At 42.2% G+C, this 18236-nt stretch overlaps 2 protein-coding genes across 2 annotated transcripts; one reads left to right on the forward strand and one right to left on the reverse strand.

Annotated features, from left to right (window-relative positions):
• The first annotated feature begins 221 nt into the window (after nucleotides 1-221).
• narf (nuclear prelamin A recognition factor) lies at nucleotides 222-18156 on the forward strand. The gene is made up of 12 exons (XM_078279095.1): nucleotides 222-266; nucleotides 973-1045; nucleotides 1176-1241; nucleotides 4908-5036; nucleotides 5147-5279; nucleotides 6815-6949; nucleotides 8564-8682; nucleotides 11289-11418; nucleotides 13733-13805; nucleotides 14683-14820; nucleotides 14959-15116; nucleotides 15818-18156. Exons 2-12 carry the CDS (start codon nucleotides 989-991, stop codon nucleotides 16057-16059), a joined length of 1380 nt encoding a protein of 459 aa, XP_078135221.1. The 5' UTR covers nucleotides 222-266; nucleotides 973-988; the 3' UTR covers nucleotides 16060-18156.
• Nucleotides 1893-4283, reverse strand: LOC144536267 (hexosaminidase D-like). The gene is made up of 3 exons (XM_078279308.1): nucleotides 3867-4283; nucleotides 3664-3771; nucleotides 1893-2032 (listed from the first exon to the last, which is right to left on the reverse strand). The coding sequence occupies exons 1-3, from the start codon at nucleotides 4052-4054 to the stop codon at nucleotides 1939-1941; spliced, it is 390 nt and encodes a 129-aa protein (XP_078135434.1). The 5' UTR covers nucleotides 4055-4283; the 3' UTR covers nucleotides 1893-1938.
• Nucleotides 18157-18236: the final 80 nt, after the last annotated feature.

Consider the following 18236-nt stretch of genomic DNA (forward strand, 5'->3'; position numbering starts at 1 on the left):
GCCTTTGAAAGCACTAGCTAGTTTGTATAACGTTACCGGTATGATGAAATAACCGCGCAGGTTTAAGCGAACAGTGGCGGTGACACCGCTCACAGACGACTTGACTTGAAAGTAAAAGAGTGCTGAGTAGCTAACTGCTGAGTTCACCTGCTGTGCTGTATCAGCGCTGCTGTCTTTTTTTTATATATATACAAGTGCTGCTCTTCTGACTGTCCTCTGCATTTTTATCCCTTTGTCTGAAAGAGCAGTGAAATAGAAACCGTCCGGTGAGTTCGACCTTGCAATGATAGCACAGAGCACAGGGCCTGCCACACTGTTAAGCCAACACACAGTTAAACAAACACAGTGACTATTGACGTTAACGTTACCTATCATCCAAAAAAGAGCCGTAACGCAATAGCATGAATCGCATAACGCAATTTAAGTTAGCTAGCTACATACAATTTGACGTAGCTAGCTAGTTAGCTAACGTCACAAATGATTAATGTTTTCAACACTGGTTTTGAACTAACGTTAGTCGGGGCTGAAGTGAGCACGAGCTATAATAAATACCCCCCCAGAATCAGCATTTTTCGTATTTTACATCATGGGAGTGTGACATGTTGTATTCATAATATATGAGGGTTTTCACAGGATGATAGCTCCTGTGTGTAATGTATTTTAATAGCTTTTGTGGCTGTTTTTGTTGGCACTGTGTATACAATTAACACGAGACATTTAAATGTAATTACAGGGTACTAGTTTGTGTTCATTGCCAGTTTCCCACCATTACAGAGCTGTTGTGTTTATGATAAGAGGGCTGCCTGTGATAGGATAGCGGGACAGTCAGAGGAGGGTGGAGTTGACATCACATCACACAGCAGCAGGCATGCAGACACAGTCATCATGCCAGAGCTTCAAGAGGAACATGCTGTGAGGAAATGATCAACAATGGGAAGCTAATGGTGCTGTGATATTAACCTCAATTTACAGATAACCACCAAGGAAAATGTCAGAGGTCAACGTGCCAAAGCGAAGAGAGAAGTGTGAGAACTGCACCAAACAGGTACATTTCTGGATCAGTATCACTGCATTGCTTTATAAATCTTGTCTTACAGTCTTATACATGCTGATTCTGAACAAAATGTTGTCTTGCTGTCAATCAGGAATTTAATATTTATTGATCTTCCGCACAGTGCAGCAAGAAACAGAGTGACGAAGGTGCCAACTCCCACCAGGAGAGAGATGAAGTCAACGGACAGGTAATGGCTGTTAACTCCCAGGTTTAATGTATAATCGATTGGTCTGGCTTAGGCGATCCTCTTCTGGTTGTTTATTAAATGGGTACTCCACCTATTTCATACAGTTTATTTTAATCATATTAGGCTTCTCGTCATGATGACTACTACTTTGACTGTGAAAACAGTTGTATAATGTCATGTGATGCTCGGGAGGAGCTTTGTAAAGTCTGGAAAATACCCCCCAGGTTATTTTAACTCTCTAGTTTGTAAAAGAAACCTTCTTTACAACTGTTTGCAGTTCAAACTATTTGTGCATTTACCAGGCATGGACGCAAAGATGGTATCAAGTTGCATTATGTAAAGTGTAGGAACAGTCAGTGTCCGAAATTAATTTTTAAACCCAATGACCAAGTTGGCAGGTTAATGGAAAAAAAACCCACCGGGCAAGCATATTTTTAACTGGCAAAATATGTGTGTGTGTGTGTGAGAGAGAGAGAGAAATTGTATGGTTGCACTGTCTTACTTGGTTTTGTTGATTGTCTCGTTGTGTATTATTATTTCCATTCATGCTTTGTTTTAATGTATATGTGGTATTTTGTTTAATGTGAAGCTCTTTGGGTTTACGTGACAGGCGCTATATAAATAGAATTGACATTATTTAGTTTACTATAATAACCCCGGTGTGCACAAGGTGTAGCTGTAATAGAACACATTATTCTCACGTTGATGCTTGGCTGTGGATCTGCATGGTGATGAGAGGAGATACCATTTTCCTCTGTCGTTGGTAGGGGCTGAACCATCCTCTTACATACCTACAGTAGCACAGGCATACAGTTGATCAGCTGTTATTTGTATACAGGAGTAAGTATAAAAATGTTGTCTATTTCTGCAAAGGTTGTAGAAATCTACATATTGGGAAATACCCTCTATATTCTCTATCTTGCTGAGAGTTAGATGAGAAGATGGGATTTAAGCCATCAACCTGCTAGGGACTGCAGATGAAAATTAGCCTGCATGGCTAAATCTGGCACATTTACATGTTGGAGTCTGTGCTCATGTTGATTAATGTGCGTTGTCCCTTTTAAATAAAGAAATCTTAAAAAAAAAAAAAAAAAAAAAGATTGATACCACTCATGTCTGTATGCTAAATAAAGCTGTAGCTTAGCTTAGCACAAAGAGTGGACGCAGGGGGAAACAGCTAGCCTGGCTCCGTCCAAAGGAAACAAAATCTGCCAGCACCTCTAAAGCTCAGCAATTGACACGTGATATCTCGATTGTTAAAACAATGTCTAAAAAACGTTGTGCTTTTATGTGCTGGATTTTTTTGTTGTCCTGTATTTCCCAAAATGTTAAACAATTTCTTACTACTTCTTAAAATATACTGCTTTTAGGGATCGACCGATACTGGTCTTTCAAGGCCAATACCGATACTTGAAACCGATAACCGTAACCTGAAACCATATATGCATTAACAGTGAAAATGAAAAACTTTAGGACTAAGATTTTGGAACGTTACAAACCTCAACACAAAACTTTGCTTAAAGGTGCTGTAGGTAGGATTGTGAAGATCCAGGACTTTGAACATGGACAACTTCTCAGTCCCTCCCCCCCTTTCCGCTAAAGCCCAAAACGGTCTCCTAAGCCCCTCCCCCCACAAGGGAGAATGAATGTGTGTGCATGAGCAGTGATTGACACGCAGTTAGACACCCCCCTGGCCCTGATTGGTGCATCTGAACAGGGAGCGGTGAATTTTTGCAAATCACACTACAGGCTGTAGGTGGAGCCAGAGGAGCCGGATTTGTTTTTAAATGACCTGCTTCATGTAGTTCTACTCGTACATAGGGTCAGTTTCAGCAAATATGACAGAAAGTTAGTTTTATAAGGTTTACCTACTGCATCTTTAAATGCTTTAAGCAATTATTTAATAAATTAGAAACTTTCAACATAATACACAGTAAAAGATAGTCAGATAGCGTTGTGGGATATTAAGTCAGACTCAGTGGTGAGTGAAACTGAAGCAGAGGGACAGACACAGAGCTGTAGCGGAGCCAAAGTAGTGCACTTTTCAATTCATTTACTTTATCGGTTATGAGGCAAATAAAATGTTAGATAATCTGCAAACTGCCAAAAAAACTCCACGATAATCAGCCAGGGCCGATAATCGGTCTATCCCTACTTAAATTGTTGCTGCTTAAAAAGTAACAAACTTACAGTAACAGTATAATGAAGGCATGCTCGAGACCAGCTGTTTACCCCCGTTTTTAGTCTTTATGCTAAGCTAAGCTAACTAGCTGCTGGCTGTATCTTCATATTTAGCATACAGACATGAGAGTGGTTTCGATCTTCTCATTTCTCAAGTCAAACTATTCTTTTCAGGTGAGATGAGACATTGAAAATAGGATCTTGATATAAATCAAAAACAAGATCACTGCCCATAACTCACATGTTGTTTTCAAAAAAACGTATGTCCTCCGAGTTCAGCAGTGAATTGAGCTCCACAGTTAACTCAGCCAGCTTCCTTCCTGGGAACAGCGAGTCGTCTGCAGAAGTCCTAAAGGCCACATGGAACACAATCCGGTTAACGTAGAGGTACACACGATACAGTGACAGTGTAGGGTACTTTAATAAAACAATGTTGGACCATACCTCCCAATGGTCTCTACCTCCACTGAGGGGATACCCAGTCTCTCAGTTACTCTGCTCTGGGCCTCAGCACTGAACTGCCCATGGTCGAGTGTCTGGAGACAGGCTGCTAGCGATGGAAGAGCCACATGCATCAGCTCACACAGCACCGACAGGTGGTCATACCTGGCAATGGGGAAATGATGGATCATGTAAAAAGCTTGTTTTAAGTGTTAATTGCAAATGTAATATCACATGATTTCTGGCTGATGAATTCATTCAGACCCTAAAAACAAATCAAGTATTGGAGGTGGCTCATGAGGTAGAGAGGTCTTCTATCACAGTGGTTCCCCATGTATAACATTATGCATTATATAAAGTGGATATTGTTAATTGTTTCATACAATTGAACTGTAATGAATATGAATATTAGGCTGGTTTGGTCAGCATGCTACTACTAGTAGTGCGTTCCATTTGTACTCGGAAGTTGGATTTTCCGAGGTCAAAGTCTGAAACGCGCCCCCTGACCTCGGATTTCCGAGCTCGGAACTCGGACAGCCACCGAGTACCCCGAGCTAAAAATCCAACATGGCTGCTCCGTGCATCAACAGTTGTGAAAGCTGTAGTAACATACAGTTATAAGCACGTCTGTCTTATTTATTTATTTATTTATTTATGTGTGTGTGTGTGGAAAAACTCTGATGTGCAAACAGCAAAGGAACAGAAGAAAGTAGCTGCAGCTTCACCAAAATGAAGACTGAAAAACATCACTATTTTGGTACAAACATTTCCCCGCCTTGTGGCCGACAGCCCTCTGACATTTCCTCACCAAACGTAAAATGTACCCGCATTTGGCGCTTGGCGAGTGTTCATTTTGGTCCCTGCTAACAGTCAAGATATCTCCATCTCTGTTGCTTTGGCCATTCTATTAGATATAAAATATATCTCTTGTAAGGACTGGACTCTTTATGGAAGTCCACAAGTAAATCACTGGAGTACCCCTTTCCGATAGAAATCATTTAAATCCCTCCCCCTAACACACTCCTCTATTTCCCCCCCTATAAGGAGCATGAAGGATCCCAGTTGCTGCTGAGTGCCTGCCTGTCCTGTGATGGCTGTCTATCAGAGGAGGAGAGCCTGAAGATCTCCCAGCAGAGTCTGGAGGAAGTGGAGCGGGTTCTGGCACTCAATAAGGTAGAATGCGCAACCAACGGCCTCTGAAACCTGAGAAAGTCAAGGAAGTTGTCTTGTTGCACTTTGAGCAATGCCCTACATTGCCCCCACTGTTTCTTTGTCCTTGTCAGAAGTGTGACGTGTCGAAGCACAAGGTCCTGGTAGCGTCGGTGTGTCCACAGTCTCTGCCTTTCTTTGCTGTCAAGTTTGGCCTGGACATCACTGAGGCTGCCCACAAACTCTGTGCCTTCCTCAAGAGTTTAGGTGAGCGAGTGGGATTCATATGCATCGCTGTTTATCTGTCACAGTACAAAACATCTTGTAAAATCTACTCAGTAATAAAGTGTTTTTTTATGTAGTTAATTGAGCTATTGTTATATACTTTTTCCCCTGTGAAATGATGAATTATTTCTCTGCATGTCCACTGTAGGATTTATCCAGATCAGATCTAGGATGATTGCTACTTTGTTCTTTCACATGTTGTGCCTCATAACGTCATTAGCTTAATTCAAGCAGAAATAGGTTTATTTTGGCAGCTTTCGTTAGTCTAGTTCTTTTTTATTTATTTTTTTTTAATTTAAAAAAAGCATTAAGGGCTTTTCACATGGGGAGCGACACTTCGGCTGCGTAGTCTACTACGCTCCTCATGTGAAGGACACCGCTACGCAATTAAACGCCAGGCGATCAATGTGTGGTTACCATGGGGATTCTGTGCACTACTGTATCCCTGCCGGTAGACACCGAGTGAGATTAGCTGACTGTGGTATCAGATATCCCTAATCACAGGTCGATTTATAGCAAATGGTGGTAATCCTCGTCTTTCCTAACCACGGACTGTTACTGTTGATAGCTCGAGTTAGCTAAATTAGCATAGTCATAATTACTGACGTTACCCGATAAATCCGGACCATAGGCAGGCTGGGGGAACGTATGTTAATGTTAAAAAACCTCCTAAAGTGAAATGTTCATGCCATGGGACCTTTTTAAGCCCGATCCAGCCTACCCTGGATGATTGGATTGGAACTACTCTAGAGATATGTAGGATGGAAAAATTAACCTACCAATTAAGAATCCAAAAGGACACATTTAACCAAATTTGGAACAACTGGATTTCATTCATAGCCCCCAGGAGAACAGACTTTATTTGATCTCACTGGTAATATTGTTTTGTAATTGACTTATTTAATTTCTGACTGTTTTTTGGTGATCATTTCTATGACAGCAGCAGCAGGCGGCCACCCTGGTTCCTGTACATCGTTTCATGTAACCTGTTCTAGCTATACTTAAGTTGTATCAGAGTTCTCTCTAAGTGAACATGTGGACCTCATCTGGCTCTGTTTCTCCCGGGCTAACTGTCAGTACTGTCCTTAAGAGGATAATGAGTACCTACTGATGTTGTTCTATCACAATTGCTGTGAAATTTAAGTTAATAGAGGCGAGTGTGCAACACAAAGGATGAACGTAATCTGAGCCACGATCCATGACTGTACTTCCGTTGGCCCCGTATGACTGGTGCACTTTTTCTGGACTCAAAACAAACAAAACTGGAAGGACGTGTGTTTTTATTTCTACTAATGTGTTTCTAATAAGTGTATTAACTTGCCCATCCCAAATAAAGAAAAAAAAAAGAAAAAATCCCTTTAACAAAGTCAAACATGTAGCTTCCTGAAACCATTAAAGACATTTCCTCATGACTGGTGTGTAGAAACTTCCACCGACTCATTGGCGTCTATCATAAATGCTCGACATTCTCTCCCTGTGCCACTGTCTGTTCTCATCTCTCTGGCTTTTCCCCGCAGGAGTGCGTTATGTGTTCGACACCACTCTGGCAGCAGGCTTCAGCATCTTAGAGAGTCAGAAGGAGTTTATTCAGAGGTTTCGCAGGAGGCACCACGACTCCCACGCCTTGCCCATGTTCACCTCCTCCTGCCCAGGTAAAGCTCCCTTCCTCCTCACCCCTTTTCTCTAATTCTCCTCTCCCTCGGCACTCATTTATTCCTCGATTTGCTCGCTAATTATCGATACTCTCATCGATACTACCATCTATAATTTGGTGGGAAAAATGAAGACATAGAAATATTCAACAGTTGATTATTCTTTTTTGCAGAAATAAGTTAAATTGTTTCCTGTATATATAATGAGGGAGGAGTAATTGCTGCAAATGTCTATACACAATCAAAAATGAGTTTCATGTGTCAGAACAGCTGACACTAAATTCAGCTGAGCAGCGTAACCTTAGTGCATCATATTTACTGCTGTCTCTCACACAAACACTGCACTGCTACATTCACAGCTAACTGCTAACTTCACACACGCGTGCTCTCTTTTTCTCTCTCTCTCACTCACTTGCTTGTGTATAATACACACACATGCGCTGAGTTATTCCTCAAAGGAGTTTGCTACTTGTTGTGTAGCCTATCACGTTTTAGTTTAAAAATCCTTCACAGATACTTAGACCCGACGGGACGCCTGGCGGCGTTACATAAAAATAGCAGTATCGTTTGTCTTGAGGCTTATCGATACTTCGGCACTGACCAGTCCGGAACCGCTACCAGTATAGTACCCGTTCTCGATACCCATCCCTACCTGTCAGCTGGTTTTCTAGCAAACGCAACTGGCCTCTTATTATTTGCCTCAATTTTCAACTTTTTGGCCTCTTTCTCCTGCTGCTCCTCGGGCTCCTGGCTGTTAATTTGCATGCTGTGTGCTGACTAAGGGGAGCTCCTTTTAAGAAGTAGAGATAGCAGTGGTGTGCTGGTCGGGGAAGATAGAAAGCTCTTCTTTCACCACTCCCTTCCTCAGAGATAGGAATGGTTTTTCCTCAGGAACAAATGCAAAGACTTCCATTTATTCAGTTTGAAGGGTTGCCAGTCTGGTCGTGAAGTGGGGCATTGTTCAACTCCAGATGAGGACTTTGCTGGGGAAGTGGGATCATTAGAAAATTACTTCATTCATTTTCCAGGAATCTGGGGCGACCTATAGCTCTATATATATATATATATATATATACACACACACACACACAGGAGTCTGGCATTATTGTAGGGACACGTGCAACGGACAATTATTTTCATTATTAATGAATCTGTTGATTAGTTTTCTGACTAATTATTTAGTCTTTACATTGTCAGGAAACCGTTAAAAATGCCCATCACATTTTTCCAGAACCAATATGTCTTGTTTTGTCCCAACTAACAAGTCAAAATCCAAGTATATATTACATTTATAATGATGTAAAGCAGAGAAAGGCAGTACATCCTCATAATTGAGAAGCTGAAGGCTGAAAAGTCTTGGCATTTTTGATTGGTTTTGCCTTATAAATGACTTGATGATTAATCAACTAACAACATCGTTGACTATTCATTTTCTGTGAATTAACTAATCAATTAATTGACAAATGGTTTCAGCTCAGTTATGGTTGGTTGATGGTTCATCCAGTAATAATATTTGCAAATGAGGAACATTTGAGTCCGAAGTGCAGACAACAAAGGTTATTTTAACAATGTTTGTGTGCTTGTGTGTGTGCTTGTGTGTGTGTGTGTTTATAGGGTGGATCCGCTATTCAGAGCGTGTCCTGGGCAGTTTGGTCACCCCTCATATCTGCACAGCCAGGTCTCCTCAGCAGATCATGGGCTGTCTGGTCAAAGACTACTTCTCTAAACAGCAGGTGAGCATTTAGTATGTCGATGGTACGGTTAGACATTGCACATGGCAGCACTTTTGTTCAACCTGGACCCTATTTTCCTAAGTTTTTGTGTCTACGTGACTGATGGTCAGACAGTCTGTGAACTCGGTCTAGTATCAAGCAAGCGAAACAATCTACAATGTGACGTTAACCGGCAATTTCGCACCTTCAATTTACGTTCTCTAAAAGTGCTTGTTTTGCCACTGACATGCTCAGATTATTAATCTGTGTCCAACAACATTATGGAAAGGATCCCAACAGAGATAGACCTTTTTGTGAAAGAGTAAGATCCTTTGCGTTTAAAGGTGCTGTAGGTAGGATTGCGAAGATCCAGGACTTAGCCAAAAAATTTGAACATCGACAACTTCTCAGTCCCTCCCCCTTTTCTGCTAAAACCCAAAACGGTATCATAAGCCCCAGAGATGTTCACAAGTCATTTTTTGGAAGTCCAAGTCGAGTCACTTTGAGCTCGAGTCCAAGTCAAGTCTCAAGTCTTTTGCCACGAGTCCAAGTCAAGTCTCAAGTCTCTGGCCATCTGATCTGTCCCTAACACTGTATTGTTAAATCTTATGAATTTAAAGCATGTCCTGTAGCTACCATCCATACAGTACAGTATCAAAATCAATTGTAGGATAACTTTATGGGGTCTACTTAACACATCCCTCTAGCCCTCGGACCTGGTGATATTAACCTAAGTCTGTCACATCATATGGATACAACTATAAAGATACAATGTGCCTGTTCCCAGCATTAGCACAACACTTTGCGATGGTTAGCTTGTTACCTGTGGCGATATATGCTAAATGTAACGTCTCTTTCACATTAGCGTGTGAGTGACTGACCTATCTGGGTGCGTTTTGAGATGCCTGATGAAGTTTGACGTTGTTGATCCGGCATAATTTATCTTGGTGCCACACACCTTGCACGTAGCTGTTGGCTTACTGCCACTGTTTACCAAGTCATTGAAAGCAAAACTAATGACAAAAGGCACAACTCCGGGAGGACTTTGTGTCGCCATTTCAATATTTTATTTTATTTATTTTTTTTATGTGAGTGCGCGCACATAAGACATAACACGTGTTACGTTGCACATTATGGCAAAGGGCAGGGGACATGCGGCTTGTCATACGTTTCCCCAACGTATATGCGCCAATAAAAGAAAATAGAAATACATGAATAAATTTAGATTTAAAAAGCAATAATTGCATGAAAACAGGTTGTTGACGAGTCTCGAAGCTCGAGTCTGAAGTCTTTTGGGTCGAGTCCGAGTCAAGTCTGAAGTCAGCTGCTTGTGTGACTTAAGTGCGACTCGAGTCCGAGTCTCAGACTTGATTCCCCATCTCTGATAAGCCCCTCCCCCCACACGGGAGAATGAATGTGTGTGCACGAGCAGTGATTGACACGCAGTTAGACAAAATCGCTATCGCCAAACCCACCCAACTCCGTTTAAATAAACACTAATTTTGTCATCGTAAACACACTTCATTCAAAGTCGACAGAACTAAATAAAACTATAAAACTAAGCCTTCTTGGTTTGTCTATCCGCTGTTCCAACAATCACCACTCTGGTTTGGTTGAAATAAACCCTTAATTCACCCATTTAAATGTGGAAATATGCTGGCTCTATACACGCTAAAAGTATTGTTCATTTCAGTGGACTTTGGTGCATTTGGCGATGCCAATTTTGGAGCGGTTTATAGTTAAACAGAAAGAATATTACTCTTTAACAAGAGTTGATCTGAAGGGATCCTTTTCATAATGTTATCAGACACTTAGAGTAACAATGTGAGCCTGTCAGTGGCAAAGACAGCACTTTTAGAGGACGGAAATTAACGGTGCACATTTGCCCCTATAGGATTACATTGTAACCCGGTTCTCTCCCAGCTCTCTCAATACTGGACCAATTTCAAAGCTTTTTGTCCATATTTGTCACTAGACACCAATGCATAGGAAAATAGGGTCCAGGTTGTAAAAATCAAAATTAACCTTTTTACAGTTGTTAGTGTGTTACGTGTCAGTATCGGTAAAAGCTGGAGGTTACAGATTAAAACAGTCGGGGCAAATTGAAAAATAGCGAGCTGTACCAATACATTCATGAACCTTCACCTAAAAGAAATTTATTTTAGATCTGTAAAATGTCAGGTTATTACTGAGAGCCAGCAGCCCCACATCTGCTGAATGCAGAACAGAAATCTCAAGGGGAAATACTTAATACAGAAATACAGTATCACTTAAATAAGGATGGAAGTTGTACAGTAGGTTAACTCTGTCCTGTCCAGATGTTGATGAATTGATGAATAAAGGGGACACGATTTATTTTCCAACTGGCTGTCACAGGTTGTGATATAATAGTTAAAAATGAACACTGCCAGTGGACTATTCATAACACACCACTCCCAATGCAATGGTATGACTGTATACCAGTAATGGTATAACAGATGTTCTGTTATTTAGATCAGTGAAAAGAAAACGAAGGCACGCTGAGCCTATAGAAAATTGTGTTGTGTAAAATGCTTCATACACCAGGTTCGGCACAAAACAATTGATATGTGATATGTTGTCTTTCCGTGTGCCTCGTCTCCGAGCAGAAGCTGAGTCCAGAGAAAGTCTACCACGTGTTTGTGGCTCCCTGCTTCGATAAGAAGCTGGAGGCTGTCAGAGAGGAGTTTTACAACAGCCTGCTGGAGACCAGAGATGTGGACTGTGTCCTCACCTCAGGTTCACTCTTCTTAATATTACGCACACCACTGCCTGGGGCCAAATCATATTAGCACATGCTTATGAGGATCTTGTCAAAGTTGTCACACAAATTTAAGATTATGTTAAATACTGCTTTAATTATCTAGAGTTTGGTGTTTTTGAAATTGCAGTAGCGTACATACAGTAGTGAGATACTCACTCAGAAAGTCTTATTAACAACACATTTTGTCATTATACAATCTTATATTACCAGACATCAATGAGCCTTGACTTTTTCTTTTCCTCATATAGTAGAGAGTCTCAGACATTGGAAAAGAATATGGGAGACCCAACGTCACATCCGCGCCCTAACAAGCTCGGTGTTTCCCCTATAATTGCAATAATAATGCCAAAATAACGCCAAATATCCGTTGTTTTCCCCCTCATATTCATTCAGCATCGCGCTGCGGTTTACGCACTGCTGCGTGTCCATAAACGTGGCAGCTGTCCGTGGTTAGTTCACGTCTGTAACAGCGGCACAGTCGAGTGCGTTATCTGACCTGCTACAGTCAGTTGGACAGGTGAAACAAAGATAACGTTGTCGGTAGCCTATTGGCTATGAACAGGCTCATAGTGAATGCCACGCTAACGTACTGACCATCTCGGTGTTTTAGCTGAGCTGGACCGGAGAATATTCAAGTTATTCGAGTGATGCCCTCATTGTTCTCTTTGATGTTTGCTGGATGTGATGTAATGTAGCGTTTTGTATGGAGTGAGCACTGCGCCAGACTCTATTTTAAAAAATGGCCTTTTAAATGCTATAGTGCTCATAAAGAATAAACGGGAGTAACAGGCGAACCACCTCTTTTTTGAATAAGTGTTGTGTGTTGGATCCAAGTGCCAATGTGAAGAGTAATTGATGTGGATTAGAAACTTCCCCCCCCCCCCCGCCCCGACCCATCCGCCCAGGGGAAACACTGAAGCTAAATATGCAAATGTACACATTATACACATCACCCAGGCCAACAGGTTTCACATCCCCTTTAATTCTGTCCTGCTGAGACCTGAGATCTGTTTGTGTCAAGATGCATTTGAGACAAGCAGCAGCTCACACCTCACACTGCAGCTTATTTGGTACCTCACATTGGGTGCGGACATGAAAACCCCATGCAAGTTGTTTTTAAACTATCTTTGCATTTTTCATTGTATTGGATAGTTTAAAAGTAGAGATCAACTGTAAACATGCATCATTCTATTTGGATGTACACCACACTACATAACACACAAGGGATCACACAAATCCTGCACATTAGGCAAGACAATTCATTTATAGTGTATTCCATTTGTACTCGGAAGTCGGAGGTCAAAGTCTGAAACGCGCCCCCTGACCTCGGATTTCCGAGCTCGGAACTCTGACAGCCACCGAGTACCCCGAGCTAAAATCCAACATGGCTGCTCCGTGCATCAACAGTTATGAAAGCTGTCCTTTTTGTGTCTACCTAAATCAGTCGTACACGCAACGCTGTCCATCTTCTATCTGTGGACATGTTACGCTGTTGGTATGCACCGACAACGGCGTAATGCCGTTGTTATAAACTGGCATTGCTAACAGTAGCTAACCTGGCTAGAGCTAATGAAAACAACGAAAATCCGACTTGTATATGGAACGCATTCAACTCGGGTGTGACGTCATTCCCAGCTTCAGCTTCCGAGTTGTTGAGAACGCACTATTAGCTTTCCCTAGCCGCCATCGTAGTTGTTGTACTAGTTGATAATAACGGCAACAAACGGTAACAGTGATTTTTTTATTTTTTTTATTATTATTTTAACAAAACATACAATTTGAAACAGGAAATAACCCGTCATCACCACCCACCCAGACAAAAATCAAGAAAAGATGACACACAAACTACAATATTTAAGACCATACAATAGCATAATAACAAAAAATAGACACACACCATGAACCAAATAAACATGTATAAATGACAACACCATAAGCCCATCATACACGTCTCTCCCCAGCCCAAAGCTTCTTAGGAGCCCTCCAGAAGGCTCATGCAGCGTTCCCATTTCCTGGCATCCAACCTGGCAAACTGTTTATATGACCTCTTTCAAAACGCTGCCACCCTAGCCATCTCACAAGCCCACTCCTGAATTGACAGCACCCCTTCATTCCTCCATCCTCTTAAAAGAAACTGTCTGGCTATCATTAAACTAGTTTGGACCCAGCCATTCCGCTTAGGATGGATCCATCCCCTAGAACAAATAATCTTGGGCAGAATGGAACCTGGGTCCCTGCAATCCGACCATAGGTTATCCAAAATTGTAACCGTGATGTTTGATGTTTCAGGGGAGATCTATTACCTGATGGAGCAGAGGAAGGTTTCAGTGGAGGAGCTGGACTCAGTTCCACTGGACCATGTGTGAGTAGTTGGACTAGTTGTCATCCTATCAGTTATTTCTGATGAGAAAAAGATAATAATAATAATAAAAAAAAACATACTACCAGAATTTTTTCAAACTCAATAATAACATTGGACATGGTGCTATTGGGCAGGTCAAAAGAGGATGCAGTTAGCAAGTTGGGATAAGTAACTACAGAGAAACAATATTCTAAATGGCGTAATAATTCATAATTATATGAATACCACTCTCGCTCACTGTCAACTATATAGAGCAAGTTGGTTTTAACATTCAAATAATTTGACTCTGCTTTTCACTCACTCTTGATATTCTTTGACACAGGCCAATTGTTGGTGTATACAGGTCCTGTGATTGGTACTGTGCTATTATCCAAGTAGTGCAGTAAAGCTTAGACTTATGTTCGACTACAAAAAGATATTCTGATCATAGTATTGTCATTGCTCCTTTCAAAATTGCTAAAACAGCGGGCTGGGATTGCCTCTACACGGCTCTCACAGACTGCTCCCCAATACGTGAAGATAAATTTGAGTACATTTAGGCAAAGTCTCTTTGCGGCCAGATGACTCACGTGCGGCCGGGCCGGCTGTCAAAACAAAGAACAGTGACGCTCAGGTTACAAAACGCACACAGGGAGTGTGACTTCCTTCTCTGCTCAGGACGCCATTACTCCACTATGTCTAAAGACAGCAAATATATGTTTTTCTAAAGTGATGTTCTGAATGTCCACTACCTCATTATAGTCTTTGCTACTGCACATGATGATGACTTTGTCCATCCGCCGTACAATTGTTTAAAATAGCATCCAACTCACAATTGCATATCTTTGCTGAGTCGTCGTGGAAGCCGTTGACAGCGGAGGCGCTCTTGTCACTGCAGGCTGGGAGAGACTGGAGACGCGGCGCTGGTGAGGCACGAGGGCCGAGGTTCCGAAGGCTTCCTGGAACACGTCTTCAAACATGCTGCCAAAGAGCTCTTTGGTCTGGACGTCCATGAGATCACATACAAGACCCTCAGGTGGGAGACACTGTGACTTATTCTGCTGGGATATACTGTAGCGTCCATGCACGTCCAGAGCAACGTTTAGACGTGGACACCAATTACAATTTCTTTGTCTGAAAACTACCCTTCTGTTTACCGTGTTGGTTTTGGTAGGAACCGGGACTTCCAGGAAGTGACTCTGGAGCGGGACGGGGAAACTCTGCTGCAGTTTGCTGCTGTTTACGGCTTCAGGAACATCCAGACTCTGGTTCACCGAATGAGGAAGGGGCGTGTGCCTTACCAGCTGGTGGAGGTGCTGTCCTGCCCCGGAGGTAACACCACAACGAACTATAAGTGGAAGTTGTGGAGTCACTAAATATTACTAAATTGATATAAAGTTCATATATGTATTATTGAAATGGATATGAAATTGACATTGTCGCGCACCCGGCTATACAGAAGGGGCGGAGCATTATCTGTTTAAGATCATTGTTGAAAAATACGAGTGCGGGGATTTCTCTTTTTCAAGTCTGATGTGATATTTTCACGACAACCACCAACATGATTTAAAAACAAATATTGTTTTAAAATTGAATCCTGCCAGTACTAACTTCAGGGTTCATACGTTTCGAAAAAACCTGGAAAAGTTATGGAATTTAAAAAATGCACATTCCAGGCCTGGAAAGGTTTTGGAAACACAAAAAGACCCAGAAAGTTTTGGAGAAGTCATGGAATTTTCTTTTTTAACACCGCATAACAATATGTGATTAATAAATGTATTTCACGTCGTCCTAACCTCAACATTCTGTTCGGGGAGCGATGTTAGGAATCCCACTATGAACCAATGTCATTCATTTTAGGGCAAACTTTAACACAGATTTTAGTTCTTATTGTATAATGTCGGCTGACATTTTCAGGAATACATAGTCATGGAGAAGTCATGAAAAAGTATTGGTTAAAATGCGCATGAACCCTGCAACTTTCACCTGGGACGTGCTGGTGTAATCCCTTCTTTGTGTCTCCCCTGTCGCAGGGTGCTTGAGCGGCCGCGGTCAGGCAGCCAGCGACGCGGAAGGCCGGCTGGATAAAGCCCTGGTCCAGCAGATGGAGGAGGCCTACAGCAGCCTGCCGGTCCGTCTCCCGGAGGTCAACCCCACCCTGCACACCCTCTATCAGGACTGGCTGCAGGGCCAGGACTCCCCGCAGGCCGGCACACTCCTGCACACCCAGTACAGAAGTCCGATCCACACACAGCCCCCACACATGCAGTGGTGAGGGGAAACAGCCTGATTTACTTTGAAGACATGATGGGGGGGGGGTGTCTTTGGTTGATTCAGATTCAGCTTGGACCATCTCATCATTCATGCTGGCACCATGAAGGACAAGCCAAGGGCCAGGCTGCACTTCGGACCCCCCTCCCCCACCCCCATCAATTGGTGCAGTTCTTCCATTAAGCCACAGGGGGGTGATGTCTGTCTATTTAACACTGGTGGATCTCCTGTGCCAAACCCTGAGGCTGAGGAGAAATGAAGATCCAGATTCCAGAAAAGCACACAGGTCTATGTTATATGCAGAGCGAAGCAGTGATGTCACCTGAGCTGTGGCTAATAGTTAACAAAAAACATAGGTACAGGATCAGGTGGTGGCTTGATCTGCGAGCTGTTGTGAGAAATGAGGAGGTCTGTAGCAAGTGCAACTACTTGTGTCACCTTAAAGGCAGCGTTGGTAATGTTGGTAAGCGAGCAAGATTTGGGGCTCCGTCTAACCCCTCCCCCTGCTCTTGGCGCCGCTTCAGAGCAGAGCGGAGAAAGTACCGCAAGTTTACTATTCAAAGCTACTTCACGTCTCACTCATAAGCAAACACCTAGTCTATATCCACGGCGTTCCACTTCCGGGATTGCTCCGGTGCTGCCGGAAATTCCGCCGGATCACGCTCTTTTAGCTCGGATGTCCGTCACCTTCCGCTTCCATTGTGTTGGAATTTTAATCTCCGGTTGATTTCCGAGGACTGTGGTTACCTGCTCCTCAGATCGCTGCAGGGTAAATCCAGACAGCTAGCTAGACTATCTGTCCAGTCTGAGTTTTCTCTCGCACGACTAAAACAACTTTTGTTCCACCAAAACAAGGTCCTTCCAGAGGCTATTTTGCAGCGGCACCGTGGCTCTGTCCAGTGCTTAGCGCCGCCCATGACGGATTGTGATTGGTTTAAAGAAATGTTTTTTCTCCCATCCCGGAATGCTGTGTGGACTAGCCAGACCTTCCTCCCCAGCGCTGTGGAGGAACGTCTGGCAAAGCAAGACTAGCAAACACCTAATAATATCATACCGGATGTTTAAAACAAACATGACTACTGTTAGCAGTGCGGCGACAGGATCCCAGTAGCTAAAGATGACGGATCTTTTTCACTCCTCATTCAGAGACCATAAGTTATGTACTGCTGTCAGGGTGTAAAGAGAATTTCAAACAATATATAAAAAAGTGTATACAGGAAATAGTTACCAACCCTGCCTTTAAAGAGCAATAAGCCACCGAGGAAACGCATAAGAAGCTTTTGACACAACTGGAACTCGTGAACTGAACCTGTGCATACTGAATGTTCATTTGAGGAGTCTAATGTATTCCGAATCTCAACTGTCCAATCATGAAAGATGTTTGTTGTACTTTGTGTTGAAGTTGTCCCCACTGTTCCTCGCTGAAAGACAAGACCATGTGTTCTCATACACATCAATAATAACTATGCAACAGTGGGATCGTCTTATCCTAACAGTCAATGAAGCTGCTGTGGTTTCAAGAGCTTAAAGGCCTTTTCAATAACACTAAGTGAGTGTTTGCTTATGTGTGAACTGGTTTAGTTTGTTTGGTTAATCCGTCCCAGTGAAGAATCATGGTCATTTATTTTTTTAAATGGTACAAGAGGATTTGATTTGTATTATCACTTTATTCCCATTCCAACACCTAGTATTTTTAAGTTATATGTTGGTTTTGTTCTTTGTTTGACACACGTTTGTCAAAACATACATGTCACATGTTGGGCGCTAAAATATTCTGACAAGCAAAGTCTTATTTAAATGCCTCTGTGGATGATTCATTGGTGGTCATTGTTCACTGAACGGCCTCTGCCTCCTGTGGAGTTCACAGTTTTAAACACCGCTGCCTGCCGGTAATCCACAAAACACACTTAAGAGTTTTTAATGTTAAAGTTCTAATGAAAACGTCTGAAATGGAGGTCTGCGGATGGTCCAACAAATGTTCATTGTATTTGGATACAACCTTAGCAAAAATGACCCAAAACTATTTACATATCTCAATACGACTAGACGTAAGTGAGTACATTTGTTTTTGTCTTTTGACTGGATTAAACCTTCAAAGGTGCTGCATGTGTACAGTGTGTGTAGCGCTAAAACAAAAAAATACTGAATTAACCATTTTAATAATCAATTCGCTATATCTTT

Source organism: Sander vitreus, chromosome 21 (assembly GCF_031162955.1).
Source record: "Sander vitreus isolate 19-12246 chromosome 21, sanVit1, whole genome shotgun sequence".
NCBI classification, from domain to species: domain Eukaryota; kingdom Metazoa; phylum Chordata; class Actinopteri; order Perciformes; family Percidae; genus Sander; species Sander vitreus.

Coding starts and splice junctions, on each gene's coding strand:
- narf (XM_078279095.1), top strand. CDS start 989: ATGTCAGAGGTCAACGTGCCAAAGCGAAGAGAGAAGTGTGAGAACTGC. Junction 1,046..1,175: donor GTGAGAACTGCACCAAACAG/GTACATTTCTGG, acceptor TCTTCCGCACAG/TGCAGCAAGAAACAGAGTGA. Junction 1,242..4,907: donor GAGATGAAGTCAACGGACAG/GTAATGGCTGTT, acceptor CCCCCCTATAAG/GAGCATGAAGGATCCCAGTT.
- LOC144536267 (XM_078279308.1), bottom strand. CDS start 4,054: ATGATCCATCATTTCCCCATTGCCAGGTATGACCACCTGTCGGTGCTG. Junction 3,772..3,866: donor GAGGTAGAGACCATTGGGAG/GTATGGTCCAAC, acceptor TGTGGCCTTTAG/GACTTCTGCAGACGACTCGC. Junction 2,033..3,663: donor CGTTTTTTTGAAAACAACAT/GTGAGTTATGGG, acceptor GTGCTACTGTAG/GTATGTAAGAGGATGGTTCA.